The 15,169-nt window shown below is 33.9% G+C and overlaps 1 protein-coding gene across 1 annotated transcript; it reads left to right on the top strand.

Moving 5' to 3' along the window:
- Positions 1 to 5,713: 5,713 nt before the first annotated feature.
- LOC128245485 (DNA fragmentation factor subunit beta-like) lies at positions 5,714 to 14,312 on the top strand. The gene is made up of 7 exons (XM_052963667.1): positions 5,714 to 5,899; positions 8,089 to 8,218; positions 9,005 to 9,114; positions 10,326 to 10,410; positions 10,744 to 10,823; positions 10,969 to 11,246; positions 11,747 to 14,312. Exons 1-7 carry the CDS (start codon positions 5,762 to 5,764, stop codon positions 11,946 to 11,948), a joined length of 1,023 nt encoding a protein of 340 aa, XP_052819627.1. The 5' UTR covers positions 5,714 to 5,761; the 3' UTR covers positions 11,949 to 14,312.
- Positions 14,313 to 15,169: the final 857 nt, after the last annotated feature.

Genomic DNA, 15,169 nt, shown 5'->3' with positions numbered 1-15,169 from the left:
CTTTGTGGACATAACGAATGCATTGCAATGTTATAGCCCACCTAGTTCTTGCTAAGTATACATAACGAATTCCTAGCAATCAAACAGCGTGTTAGTTCTGCCTTTGCGGACATAACGAATATCTTTCAATGTTACAGCTCACCTAGTTCTCGCTTGGAGGACATAACGAATGCTTTGCAATGTTACAGCTCACATAGTACTCGCTTTGCGGACATAAAGAATGCATTGCAATGTTATAGCTCACCTAGTTCTTGCTAAGTATACATAACGAATTCCTAGCAATCAAACAGCGTGTTAGTTCTCGCTTTGCGGACATAACGAATGCTTTGCAATGTTACAGCTCACCTTGTTAACGCTTAGCGGACATAACGAATGATTTGCAATGTTACAGCTAACCTAGTTCTCGCTTTGCGGACATAACGAAAGCTTTTCAATGTTACAGCCCATCTAGTTCTCGCTTTGCGGACTTAACTAATGCCTTGCAATGTTACAGCCCACCTAGTTCTCGCTTTGCGGACATAAATAATGCCTTGCAATGTTACAGCCCATTTAGTTCTCGCTTTGCCTTCATAGAGAATGCTTTGTAATGTTACAGTCCACAAAGTTCTTGCTTTGCGGACATAACGAATACCTACTGATATTAAAGTCTACCCAGTTCTTGCTTTGTGACATAACGAATGCTTAGCAATATAACAGCCCACCTACTTATCGCTTTGTAGACATAACGAACCCTTGCAAAGTAACATCCTATCTAGTTCTCGCTTTGTATATATAACAATACCTTGACATGTAACAGCTCAACCTAGTTCTCGCTTTGCGGACACCACGAATTCCTTGCATTTTAACAGCCCACCTAGTTCTCGCTTTGTTGGCATAACGAATAACTTGCACTATTACAGCCCACCTAGTTCTCGCTTTGTACACATAACGAAAGCCTTGCAAGTTTGCAGCACATCTAGTTCTTATTGTGTAAATATAACAAATACCCTGTAATGTTACAGCCCACGTAATTCTTGTTTTGTTGACGTGGCGAATGTCACATTATTCTCGCTTTGCCAACAAAAATGAATTGGATGCATATGGTTTAGAGGTCATACCCTAGTAGTTAATTCAGTCATGTTTGAAGTGTAAAGTAGATTCTACCAAAATAAGGCATACATACTTAATCAGTTGCAGTGCTTTGTTTATGAATTCAAAATTCCAGATAAGGTTTCAAATGCAATTGAGTATCACTCCATACCTTGGTAATAATTTGGGTACATGTATTCCACATATCAAATGACTTAGACTACATGGTTTTAATTTAATTGAGTATCAGCACAAAAATCTGAAAGAATTTGCGAGGGAATTCATGAGCAAGCATATACTATCTTGAGATGTTTATGTTAACTTGTTAACACCATAACAAGTCGTAAAAAATGACGCTCTTATTCTATTAATTTCAACAGAAAATAAATTATTTTAAAGCAAAATTTTAAAAAATAATATCAAACGATGTCAAATTAAAATTCATGTCTTATGGTTTAAATTTTATCAAAATGGATTGTGTTATCATTGAAAAACTTCGAATTTCCTTGACGTCGGCGCAGGAAATCAAGAGTGACGAAGATGGAAATGGCTGCCCAAGGGTTTTCGGGATGTCAGAACTTTAACTTCAAAGAAGAAAATCAATCAAGGCGTTGTGAAATTCATTATTATTTCAAGAAGAAACCACAAAGCAAACATACAGATTTTAAAATGGGTATGTTAAAGACGCTTTTAATTTTGACATTTTACCTACTTCGATTCGCTGAAGAAGACAATTCATGTAAATATAAAGTGTACCATTATTCAGACGTCAATTGGATTTCCGACACTGTTGAAATACTACCAGTTTCATATGGCCAACTTACTTTTTATCAGAATTTTACCAGTTTGCATGTCACTTATACGAAGAAGATCACTCAGTCGTGCTATTCTATAAAGAGACATGATAGCTTTTTATCGATATGCTTACTTTTATGTGGCGATGTTCACCCATGTCCAGGACCTGCTAATGGAAGTGATATATCTGACAATTACAAGGCATTTACCAAACCTGGCCTTCATTTTATTCATGTAAATGTGCGAAGTCTCCTGCCCAAATTGGATGAAATTCGGATTATCTCACGTCAAACAAAAGCAGCATGCATATATGCATCACAGAAACTTGGCTGGACGACACGGTTCCGGATGCTGAAATTTCACTTGATAATTAGTCAGTTCAACGAAAAGATAGAAATCGACACGGTGGCGGAGTACTAATTTATATACGCAAAGACTTTGCTTTTAACAGTCGCAGCGATTTACAACATGAAGATTTAGAGGCAACATGGCTGGAAGTCCTATTGCCAAAATCCAAACCTATTCTGTGTGGAGTTGTATACAGACCACTCAATCAAACAAACATTTATAGTCTTCTAGACAGTTTGTGTTCATCAACTAGCCATTTTTCTGAGTATGAAACAATTTTGTTAAGCGATTTTAATACTGATGTCACTAAGACGTCAAAACCATGCACTCTGTTTTCTGCTTTTAGTTCTTTTATTGATATGTTTAATTTTACACAACTGATACATGATTTTACAAGGATATGTAGTACAACATCCTCTACTATAGATTTGATATTAGTGTCCGATCCGAATAATATTTCACAATCTGGAGTTATTAAAACAAGTTTCAATGATCACAGCATCAGTTTTTGTACGGGAAAGGTTTCTAAGTCATTTATTGGATCGCATAATAAAATTACAACACGATCCATGAAAAACTATAGTAAAAAAGGGTTTCAAGGAAACTTGTTAGCTGCTGACTGGACAAGTATTATTCTTTCTGATAACGCTTCTGAAGCTTGGGAATTTTTTAAGAATACTTTTATGTCAGTTGTTAACAATATTGCACCAGTTAAACAACTGCGTATTAAACAAAGAACGGATCCATGGATGAATTCAGATATCCTAAATGCAATTAAACAGAGGAACTCAGCTTTTGAACAGTATCGAAAAGTCAAAAGTGATGAAAATTATAGTACTTCTTAATCATTACGTAACAAAACACAGTATTTGATTGATTCATCCAAGAAAAGCTTTTTCACTGAGACTCTGGAAGAAAACAAAAATGATTCAAAGTCGCTGTGGTCTATTCTTAAAAATCTTGGCTTACCTTCTAAGAAAGGGTTATCTTATTCAAGTTCCAATATTTGTCTTAATTTTGGTGGAGATATTTGTTTTGATAAGATATAAAATATTGCCGACTCTTTTAACTCATTTTATATCACAGTTGCCTCTAAGCTTGTTGAAAAATTACCAGTTTGTGTAAATTATGTTTGGAAAATCTTTTGTGACAAAATTTTATTCCAATTTAGGCGTGTTGTTAAATAGCTTTTCTTTTTCATTAGTTTCCGAAAATCATATTTTGAAATATTTATCTCAGTTAAGTGCTAATACGGCTACAGGTTTAGATGGTATGCCTTCTCGTTTTTTAAAAGATGGAGCTTCTATTATTGCCGAACCTAGCTCTTGCTCATGTCATAAATTTATCCCTTATTCAAGGTGTGGTACCAGATTATCTTAAATCAGCTAGAGTAGTTCCCATATTTAAAAAGAATGACAAAACTTCTGAAGGTAACTACCGCCCGGTTTTTAGTTTAAGTATTGTATCAAAGATTTATGAAAGGGTTGTATATGACCAAGTTGAATCATACTTCAAAGTAAATGAGTTATTGTATAAATTTCAGTCTGTGTTTAAAAGTGGCTACTCAACAGATACATGTCTAATTCATTTAACAGATTTCATAAGGATGGAAATGGACAAAGGTCACCTAGTAGGAATGATTCTGTTAGACCTCCAAAAGGCTTTCGATACAGTCGACCACTCCATCCTTCTTATGAAGCTTCGATCGGCAGGACTTGGTGATCGATGACATTTTAAGATGGTTTGAATCCTATCTACATACTAGGCCCTCTTTTATTTTTGATTTATGTTAACGATATGTCAGCCGTGGTTAAAAACAAGCTTTTGTTATACGCTGATGATTCTGGCATACTTGTTTCAGGTAAATGTAAGTTTTCTTAAGTTTTTCTTAAGCAACGTCATTGAAAGATGACCTGCATCTTGTCAGTCAATAGTTGGTTGATAATAAGTTGTCACTTCATTTAGGCAAAACTGAGTCAATTTTATTTGAGTCTAAACATAAAATAAGGTCAAACTCAACACTTGATATTACATGTAATGGTACCACTATTGAACAAACTTCTGCTGTTAAATATCTTGGCGCAACTATTGATCAGACTCTATCTTTTGATTCTATGGCTCGTTCTATATTAAAAAAAGCTAATGCAAGATTGAAATATCTATATCGAAAGAAAGGTTACCTTACAAAACACAGCAAGAAACTTCTTGTCATGGCCTTAATTCAATGCCATTTTGATTATGCCTGTTCTATGTGGTATCATGGTCTGACCAAGTAACTTAAAACCAACCTCTAAACCACACAAAATAAACTCATGAAGTTTGTTTTGGATCTAGATGCAAGGTCTCACATTGGCTCAAATCACTTTAAATTACTCAACTGTTTACTTGTCAACAAACGTGTAGACCAGATTATTTTGGGTCATGTCTTTGGAATAAAAAATGGCATAGCCCCGGACTACATGGGAGACAATTTTATCTCCCAAGATACTGTGCACAAACATAGGACAAGGTTATGTCAGAAAGGGGCTTATGCTGTTCCAGAGGTCAAAGGTTTTTGGTTAAAGTCCTTCTTCTTTTCTGGTGTTTCCTTATGGAACAAGTTGCCATCTTGTATCGCACAGACTAAGAAATTACCTGTTTTTAAATTGCTAGTAAAGAATCTTTCTTTAGATAATTTGGCATAATTAGTTATGCTATTAAAAGGGTTTAATTGTTTTTGTTGTTTTTTTCATTTATTTATTCAAAGATTTTCAGTGAAGGAACTATTTTAACTTAACCTCGCATTTTATAAGTACTACATACTGTCATATTCATACTATATTGTGATAATTATATCTAACTTTCTCAACTTATAACTTTATGTTACTTAATTATGTAAAGTGACTGTGATTAAACTACCGCAATATTTATTTTAATGCATAGAAGAAAAGAAGAAAAGACTAACTTTTAATATATTTGTGCAACTTCGATTACAGCTATATTATTACTTAAATATGCAATGCCTCCCTATGCCAAGCCACCAAAACAAAGGACCACAATGGAAATAAGAGTTTTCTCTTTTTTGTGTCATCGAGGGTTCGGTGTGCCTGTCATGGCTATTGAAAATATCATGTATGTATAATGTTATTTACTATACATGTTGTTTATTTTAAAAGTCCATGTATGTTCATTCCTTACTGAAATCTATCTATCTATGACTACAGTATACTCATAAAACGTAGCACGCCGAACGCCTTTCAACGCTTTAAAAGGGCTTTGATTCGTCTGGCTTACATTGATTTATAAACACGTATTTTAAATATTTAAGGACATCAAAACGGTTCCTTTACAACACAGTTTAAGGTTTGTTAGTGGTCCCAGATTACACATATTTAAATAAAACAATCTAGAGTCCCTTTTTCATCCCTCCATCCCGAAAAACTATGCCATCCTGTAGTAAACGGCACCTATTTGGAATCGGATACCTTTAGATATCTCCATTGTGATTCCTCACGCGCGGAAGTTTTGTTTACATTTGACTGCGGAAATACAAAAAAGTCCTTGTCATAGCATGTTCAGCAGGTTTTTGTCTTTATTCAATCGCGGAATGAGGGCTTACAAGGTACAGGATGTCAAGAGAGGGAAAAGAGTCGGTGTCACGGCGAAAACATTCCAGGAACTTGTCAACAAAGGCTGTGAAAAATTGGAGGTTAAAACTTGTTATAAATTTAAATAAAATGATATTCGTAATTTCGTTTATTGATCTGATTATAGTCTTCATAGAATCCATATGAAATAATCGACATTGAGTGATGATTGACCGTGAAATAAAAACAAACCTAGTTTTTGGTTGTTATCAAACTCCTTGAGACCAATGATTCTTTGACAATATTTCTACTAAACTTTCTTAAGTCAAGTACAGTAAATATAAAATTGAGGTTATAAAAGTGTTGAGATTAGAAAAAATTCAGTTCATGAAAAATTCACCAGGCCGATTAAGCCTGGAATAATCCCTATGAATTTGTGAATCATTCACACATTCTGAGCCTTTATTGCAAATAAAAGTAAAGACTATGTTTATAACAAAGAACAATCTCACTGGTAAGTCCAACTTGATGCAGAAATCCATCAAAACACAACCACCATTCAGTTTAATGCTCTACACATCATTACAACTTTCTTTTTCTCAACTATCTATATTATAATTATTCGGCCATCTCCGGCAATCATGATCTGGTCATTTCGTAACTGCTGAATCTTGGTTATTTCATAACCAGTCTGCTAGACAGTTCGTAGCCGCCAAGAAATCAATCGGTCATAATTATTATTATGGAAACCATCAGTTAACGAGGTGCTAAGTCTATTGTTTGATGTTGAATGTATATGGCACAGTAGCCAAGACAACAATTGGGAGACATTACTCAAATTCTCGCCAATAATCAGCGTAACTCAGTAAAAACAATAAATATCATAGTAAATTTTAAATGAATTGTTAAACTACTTAAGTATGTCTGCTTACTTTTGAAAAAAAAATTGTGACTGATCGCTATGTATGTACTGGTATGCATAAAATTACGTTTACAAAATTAATACAAATGATCTAGGGTCATTTTTCATTCTGCATACTTTCAAACCGAATTCCGACAAAAACAGCCTAAAAATATTAGTTATGATATTAATTTTCAATAATATAAGTCAAAATTTAACTTATCAGCATATTTGAAATACAAATTAGCATATAAGAAACACATATTCTCAATCGGAAAACACACTACATTTTACAATACTTTTAGCAATTAAAAAAAGTATTTTTGGCATCATTGATCATAGCGTGTGTGCTTTGGGCTATAAAATATGTCAAATAAACACAGTAAAAAAAAATCTAAAATCTTTTGAATTTTCGGATTATAAAAAAAAAATAACAACAGTATGGCAAAATTTGCAGTTCATATTCATATTAAAAACTAAAGTGACACGCATTACTACAAACGCATAATTATGAACAGTTTGACAAATAAATTACTTTGTTTTGACGTTCCAGTAAATTATTTTATCAATTGAATTTTAATCAGTCGCGCTAATTATATTGATTAATTGCATTTATTGGTGTCACTTACAATTTCATTGTTTCATTATATAATCATTATCATAGATTTAACTTCAATTTTTTATGTTTCATACTAACAGTATACTTGTATTTGTAAACTCAAATGTTATTATATTATTTCTTCATATATATGTTAATCTAATACCTTATGCAGATATCAAAATAAAAAAAACTCACATCAAGACCTTATATCATGTTAACAACATATGAGCCAACGATTACGATATGACCATTTGATTTCTTCATGGTTACAAATTGACTAACACAATGGTTACTAAATGACCAACATTGAGCTTATACAAAATGGAAAGGCTGCGAAATGACCATAATTCCGGATATCTTGGTATGTTGATTGTTCTACAACAGAATTACAGCAACTTCTTGATAATTTCCTTACATATTGTTTCTATGTTTTTAAACATTCATCTTTAAATCTGACATTTGACTTTAATTATAAAAAACAAAAACACACACACACACATGATTTGTTAACAGATATATAAATATATAGCGATATTAAGGCACTATTAACTGGGGAAAGCTATTAGATATTAATTAGCTATAATTAAAAAATAACATCCAAAAAAGCTAATATCTTTTTATCAGTGCACAAATCATATGCTTTTGTTTTTGTAAAAAATTGATTATTAAATGAGTTAAATGTAATAATGCATTTTAAAAAATAGAAAAAAAGGTTGTCTTCAACAGGAGCTGACTGGCTGGTCCTTATAATGTCATATGACCCTCAGTGGTGTGTAACATTTCTTAAAAGTCCCTTTACACTATTCCAGCTGGACCCTAAGACCATAACCATTGTTCTTGAAGATGATGGCACCCTAGTGGACAGCAACACATTCTTTCAGAAACTACCGGCCCAGACTGTGCTAGTGTTTCTCAAGCCAGGCGAGACCTGGGGGGGAGGTAGGTACAGATTTGTACAGTTGTCCATTTTTGGAACAATAAACACTGGGGTGTTGTGAACTTCGTGTAAACCAAAAGTTTTGGATGATTACTGTAAAATCATAATCATCAAGAATTTAGTTACGATTTATAACTTATAACCTTGTGTTGTGGGGGAAACCGGATTCCTGGAGAACACCTGCTTGTCAGGCTTGGTGACCACTAATCAAACTCACATGCACCCAGCCTGGAAATCAAAACTGGGTCGCCTTGGTGAGAAGCGGTTTTGCCATCCGACCAACTAATTTTGTGTTCTCTTTGAACCATTAGTAACATTCCAGAAATATAAAAATAGCGATGATAGTTAACAGTTATAATACATTATCTATATCATTAGTAAGTTATTTCCTGCAGTACCCCAGCCAGGATTTGAAAAGGTATATTTTGCTAGATCCAAAAGGCCACTTTTGACACACATCGAAAGAACTTGAATGGGGCATGCAAGTGCCAGTGTCTAGTTTTTATTGTGTTGAATCTACTTTCAATACTTATAGTTTGTTATGAAAACCTTAGCTGTCCTCTCTATTTACCTTAGTGTCAAAATCATGTATATTTATTACGGTAATTTTATTCTTATTTCTGAAAATTGACCCAAACAAAACGGCACCACAGGATAAAGTAAAAGGCAGCAGGGTGCTGGAAAAGAGCATCAGGGTGCTGAATCAGGGCAGCGGGATAACCCACCCTGCTCTTTAGGCCTAGCTGAAGCACAGTTCAAGTTATTGTTCATGTCCAATTTAATTTCAGCTGGTGCTCTGATCCATGATGCGCTTAGCCAGCTGTATAACATGTCAAGGAAGACTGAGATTGCTGACCAGATAAAGGATCTTCTTGCTGGGGAGGGTTCCCCAGAAAAGGTGAGTATTGAATTTCTGTGTCATAGGTGATATGAATAGTTTCAGTCTTAGAAATTTAGATTTACAAGCACAAGCCAGAATTTCTATATAGATGTGGGAAAGGCTTTTAAAATGAACTAAATGCATTCATAGTCTTGGTACCCACTAACCCTGTTTAAGATTGTATTCTAATGTATTTGTAAATCTGCTTTATCATGTTTTTAACTGGGCTTATGTATGAATTTCAGTTTTTACTAGTCTATATTATGGTTCTTGCATTATTGCAGTTTTCATGTGCTATGTATCATTTATTGCTATGATCTTGTGGTGCCAAATCTTATGCCAAGAAATATATTTACATTCCTGATTTACATAGATGGCATTTCCTGTTGTTGGTTAAACCCCTGACAAATGAAGTTTGTGGGGGTATATCGAGTTACCCTGTCGGTCAGTCAGTCGGCCGGTCGCAAATTTCATGTCCAGAGCATAACTTGAAAACTACTAAATGGAATTTAATTTAACTTCATACGATGGTGAAGCACAATGAGAGGAAGTGCGGTATGACCAATTACAAAGTGTACAGTGTACAATAACCATGGAGTTATCTCCTCTTCTGAAAGAAATTCTTTGCCATTCCTGTGTCCAGGGGTCATTTGTGGGTGTTGTCACACCTGTTACTTCTATAATTATGCCCTGATGAAGGCCAGCATGGCCGAAACATTGGCAGGATAATCATGTTTACTATCTCATAGTTTTGACATCTTTTTTAATTAAATTTCAATTATATTACAGTTTTATAAACTTATGTTAAGCATTTAGAATTAAATAAGCCTGACTCTATGTAAAGAATAACAATATTGAAAATTTCTACCAGCCTGAAAATACTTCAACTATTTTTTTACTTCTGGCTAGTGTGAATTTCAATCACTTGAGTTACTTCTGGCTAGTGTGAATTTCAATCACTAGAGCTTATATGTCTAAGAGAGTGGATATGGTTTTCAATCAGAGTGACTGAATTTGTTGAATTTAAAAACAGCAAGTTCTGTTTGTTTTGTTTGTAAGTTTATGAAACAGGCAAGTGGTATTCTGTTGATTTATACTTATATTTGCAAATAAATATATGTTTTAATGCGTCAGTAAATTTTCTTTTTTGTGGCCGTATGGGCCCACTTTTTTGTCCTCCTATGGGCTTTTGGAAAAGAAATACATTGATACTGTTTCTTAATTTCCAGATGCATATCATATCACAGTACCTGGAAATGTTGCAGACAGACCCTGAGCCTGAGTTCAGATATGAGGATGAAGACTGGTTTGAAGGTTTGTTTTTCTTCTTTTCATCTTGATTTAATCAGATTTCCAATCAATAACTTTTCAACAATTTGGTTAAGAGTTTTCAAACTTGATACGCATATTGGTTATGGTCAGAAAATGAGCCCTATTGATTTTGGGGTCATTAGATCAAAGGTCAAGGTCATGGCTTTACTAGTAATATGTTTCTTAATAGGGATGAGGTTGAAACCATTCCATCATTGTATATCCTATAGTACATGTAGTAGTCTTGTATCCAGCTTAATCATCTTCCTCTAAAATGGAGGAATTTGAGGAATGTCCAATAACTCTAATTTTACAAATGATAAATACTGGTTGCAGGTCTAAACAAGAAGTACAAGACCAAACAAGAGGTAATGAAGAACAGCGCTCAAACTCGCATACGCAGCTACTTTAATACAGTAAGTACCAGGGATGTAACAAAAATAACGATACTACTCGAGTTTATTTTTGTACAATATTAAATTCTCATTTCTTTCTGATTATTTGTAAATAGAGGCTTGAATTGAATACTGAGGCATAACAAATCTAAGTTTACGTTTTCAGGCAAAGGAGCAAATAGAAAAAGAGAGCAAGGACAGCGAAGCGCGAGAAATGTTGTCAGAGACTCTGGAGCAGATGATGAACAGACTCAAGAAAAACGATTATCATGGGGCGTACTTCGACAGGACTGCAAAATCGGGGGACAGAATGTGCGATAAGAAGGGCTGGTTCCAGTGTGAGGGGCCATTTGATAGTGAGAGATGCGAGAGCTTTCATACAATTAACCCCTACGCATCGCGAGGATACAGACAACTATTTGGTCTGTGGAATTTGGATCATGTGTAAGTAAATGTTGGCTGAGGAGCAAAAACTTTGTTTTTCAACTGAAAATCACATTAACAGCAAATGAATTATCCTTTGCACAGTCAATTTTGACATTGTTCTGGCTACAATTTACAATTGGTCTGCCACCTCAATTTCGAAATTTCTTCGGGAAGATTATATTCTTCTTTGAGGCTTAGAGTGGTTAAGTGTTATGGGAGCATTTCACTAGTACAGTAAAACTGTGATTGGTCGAGGATGCCGGAGTCCGAGCTGAAACCTCGAGGGAACTGATGTTTCGAATGACCCGAGTTTTAATTTTCCAGTCAGTTATGAAATATACCTCATACAGACGTAAGAAACTGTTTCACTAGGACAAACACCAATTTTGTCCAAGGCTTCTTACGTCTGTAAGAGGACACTTTTGAAGAAAAACTCGTACTGTATCGTAATGTATCTTTTACTTGAACAGATGTTTTCCTTTTTGATTTGAAGAAAATGTAATTAAATACTTTTTCAGCATTGAAAAGTCGAGAGAAATCCTGCCAACCTTACTTCAAGCTTCAAAAGAGCGAAAAAAGCATGAACAGATTAACTGGGAACATGTGTATAAACTGTTGTTCACGCGGGCTAATCTCAAACTGGTGCAGGTCGGCTGTCACAAAAAGGCCGCTAGGACACAAACTTGTAATGTTCGGGACTTTCTTTTGCCTAGTAGCTGATTGTTGTCAATGTATTGTCATAGCCTTATACAGTGTGTGTATACCACGTTATAAATTATGTCAAATGCTACATCAGAATGCAATATTTTGCCTCAAAAAAAGACTTTGAACAACTATAACTACTATTTATCCATCATTAAATGAAATATGGCACAGTTTACGTCGCTCACGTAGCCCCGCCTTCGGTCTTTTACTAGAGTTTGATTGAAAGTTTAGTTTCTTAAAATACTTCTACAAACCTTTTCACTAAACTGCAGCCTGATGAAGCACTGTCAAACATTATTTTGGAAACAGGTTTGTTGAAGTGTTTGAAACTTATCACCTATTCAAACGGTAATAAAAACGTAGGCTGAGCTCTTTAAGGGGTATTGACTGCCCTTTGTTTCATTTAAAATACATTTTCTTTGTGTTAAGTCATTATTCGAAGCTAGATGTTGCCTTCTGACGTACCATAATATATGATTTATCACCTGGTATGCACACACTGTTATAGTGTTGTTTTGGTAGATGGGTGTGTGCAAAAAAACTTTAGCCTTAACTCAGTCATTTAAGATACACAAATGTAACTGGATTACTTGTAGCCAGAGACAATACACACACAATTTACAAATTCATAGCAAGGCATATAGCTATGGCTGTCGAGTTTTGCCCATTGTTTGACTGTCATAAAATAGACGAGCATTGACATTTGCTTTCGTAGGTTTTCTTGTAGTAAAAGTTACCTGCTACTTTTGATGATAAAGGTTGATAAGATGTTGATATGTTGTTGTTGATTTTTACTGAAAACCCGGTATGAAATACATGTTTATATTTTTATTATTATCTATCAAATTCTATCTCAGATTTGTAAGTGATTTATTACGGCTGCACTCTTACTCCCAAATAAGATGTACCCCAAGTAATACAATTGTTGTTTACCCGAAGGATGAATAAATATTGAAAACAATGAAACAATGGTTCTTATGAAGGATACCATGTTTAATTTGAAAGAAAGGTGCAGAAAACACCGTCTTTCTACCTTATTATGAGAGTGTTGATCCCTGTAAATCTTTAAGGTCTCACCAGACATTAATATTTTTACATTTTTAGCTATAAAATACACAGTTACAATCAGTAATTAATATTTTCCATAAATGGATTATTTAGTAAGTAGTTAAAGGTTTATCACTCAAAATTTAAGTTTGTTATACATGTGTATATATTGATTTTAAATATGAGTGTCACTTTATTTGTCTGAAAGGGGAAATTTTGTATTGCTTAAAATAAATGATGTGACTTTTTACATATCACCTACACCAGTTGTAGCAGAGTTGTTTCATTTTCTTTGTTATATTTTGTATGGTGTGCTTTTATGATTATATGTTACCCAATCTATGCAATTTACTTGGTGCATTAAAATATGTCTTGTTAATAGTATACACTGTAGGTGTAAAACATATTTGGCTTTCCTAATTTATGATGAAAATCTTACATGAGTGTTTGTTAGAATAAAATATGGTATGTTTGTTAGTGTGAGATATGTTATAATAAGATGACATGAATTAAAATCTTAATGATCAAGAATGGGCAGAGTAAACGAAGCGAACAAGCCCTTATTGATTATTAAGAAATTACTTCAGGTCATCTAACTGACTTAGAATACAACCTCATTGGCTGTTAAATTATCAACACAAAATCTGACGCAGGGAGTGTATATCAGATGAGTGGCAGTACACAGACCTTTAAACACCTGTGAAATTCTTAATGACTGCCTATTTGCAATTTCATTGGCTGAAAAGGTTCAAATGTAGGTTTATTCTAAGGTATGTTTGTTAGAATAAGATATGGTGTGTTTGTTAAATATTTTATTGTTGTTAAGATTTTGAACCATTACTTCTCATAACTGTTAGTATATTGAGACTTAATATTCAAGATGTTGGATGTTTTCCATGTGATCTTTTTTCACTTCAACTTAGATTTTTGATAAATTGAATTTTGAGATAATATTCACATGTAACCAATAACTCCGTCTTTAACACTTGTTGAGTTATACCCCTTTCCAATGGAAAAACCCAACAACAGATGGACATTGGAGACTGCTCATGAAGCTCTTATTTAAATCATTATATATTTAAATGGCTTTCATGTGCTCAATACAATGAATCATGTTGTTAAACACTTTTATTTGATATGCATTCCACTTTTTGATACACTTTTGTGTAGAATATTTGTGATATGTTTTATGAGTTAATATTGCTGTTGTACGGATAAATTTAGTGAAGTTTTAAAACTGTAATGATCTCTACATCACCACGTTTGCTGTATACCAATTTACACCACCAACCATCCAACATTCTATTATACAATAAACGTCCTCCATATGCAGATTCGTCTTATCCTTTTGTCCAAGGTAGGTTTATGAAATTATGTATTTATTTAAGCTTAAGTATGGAATTAGCTTAAACTGATTCTAGATGCATTGAATCTCCGAGTCTGCGATTCTTATTAACAATGGGTTTCCTTTTGCCTTTTCACCAGAAAATGCTCCTGGTATCAAACAGTTGATTGTATAATTAAATGTAGTTAAATGTATATATACACTTATTCCAATAATTGTGTGATATATTGATGTGATCACAATTTTATGCTGCTGTCAAAGTTCTTGTGAGTTGTCTGCTGAATAATTCAACAACCATAGAAATATTTGGGAACATCCCAGTGAAAATGTTCACTGCATCAAATCCTAAATAAATTGAAAATCTAATTTGCCCTTTACTTCCAAACTATACCTCGAAAAATGAAGTGAACAATATCAGCTTATCTTGACTTACCCTATCTACATTGCACGTTTCTGTGCATTTAGTAAAGGTATTTCTTGATAACTTTAAGAGGAAGAGTTAAGAGAGTGTACGGCTTCTTTTTTGTTTAAAACAAATATGTGCATATAATTTAATGAAACGTGTTTAAAGCTGCACTCTCACAGATTGACCTATTTGACAACTTTTTTTTATTTTTTGTCTTGGAATGAGCCAGTTTTTGTGTAAAGGTCTGGAAACCAGTGATAAAAGACTGCTGACAAAAGATCAGATCACAGTTTTTATTTCATATTTAAGTTCGGAAATTGATATTTATGGCTAAACGTGTTACTAACGCTTTAAGATATAAAGTTTTCCGAACAATAGAGATCTGTTTTATTGTGAGTTATCTTATATGACTGAATTGGAAGCATTGAAACCAAAATT

This window comes from Mya arenaria, chromosome 9, assembly GCF_026914265.1.
Source record: "Mya arenaria isolate MELC-2E11 chromosome 9, ASM2691426v1".
In the NCBI taxonomy this organism is placed as follows: domain Eukaryota; kingdom Metazoa; phylum Mollusca; class Bivalvia; order Myida; family Myidae; genus Mya; species Mya arenaria.
This window is presented reverse-complemented; position numbering and strand designations above follow the sequence as displayed.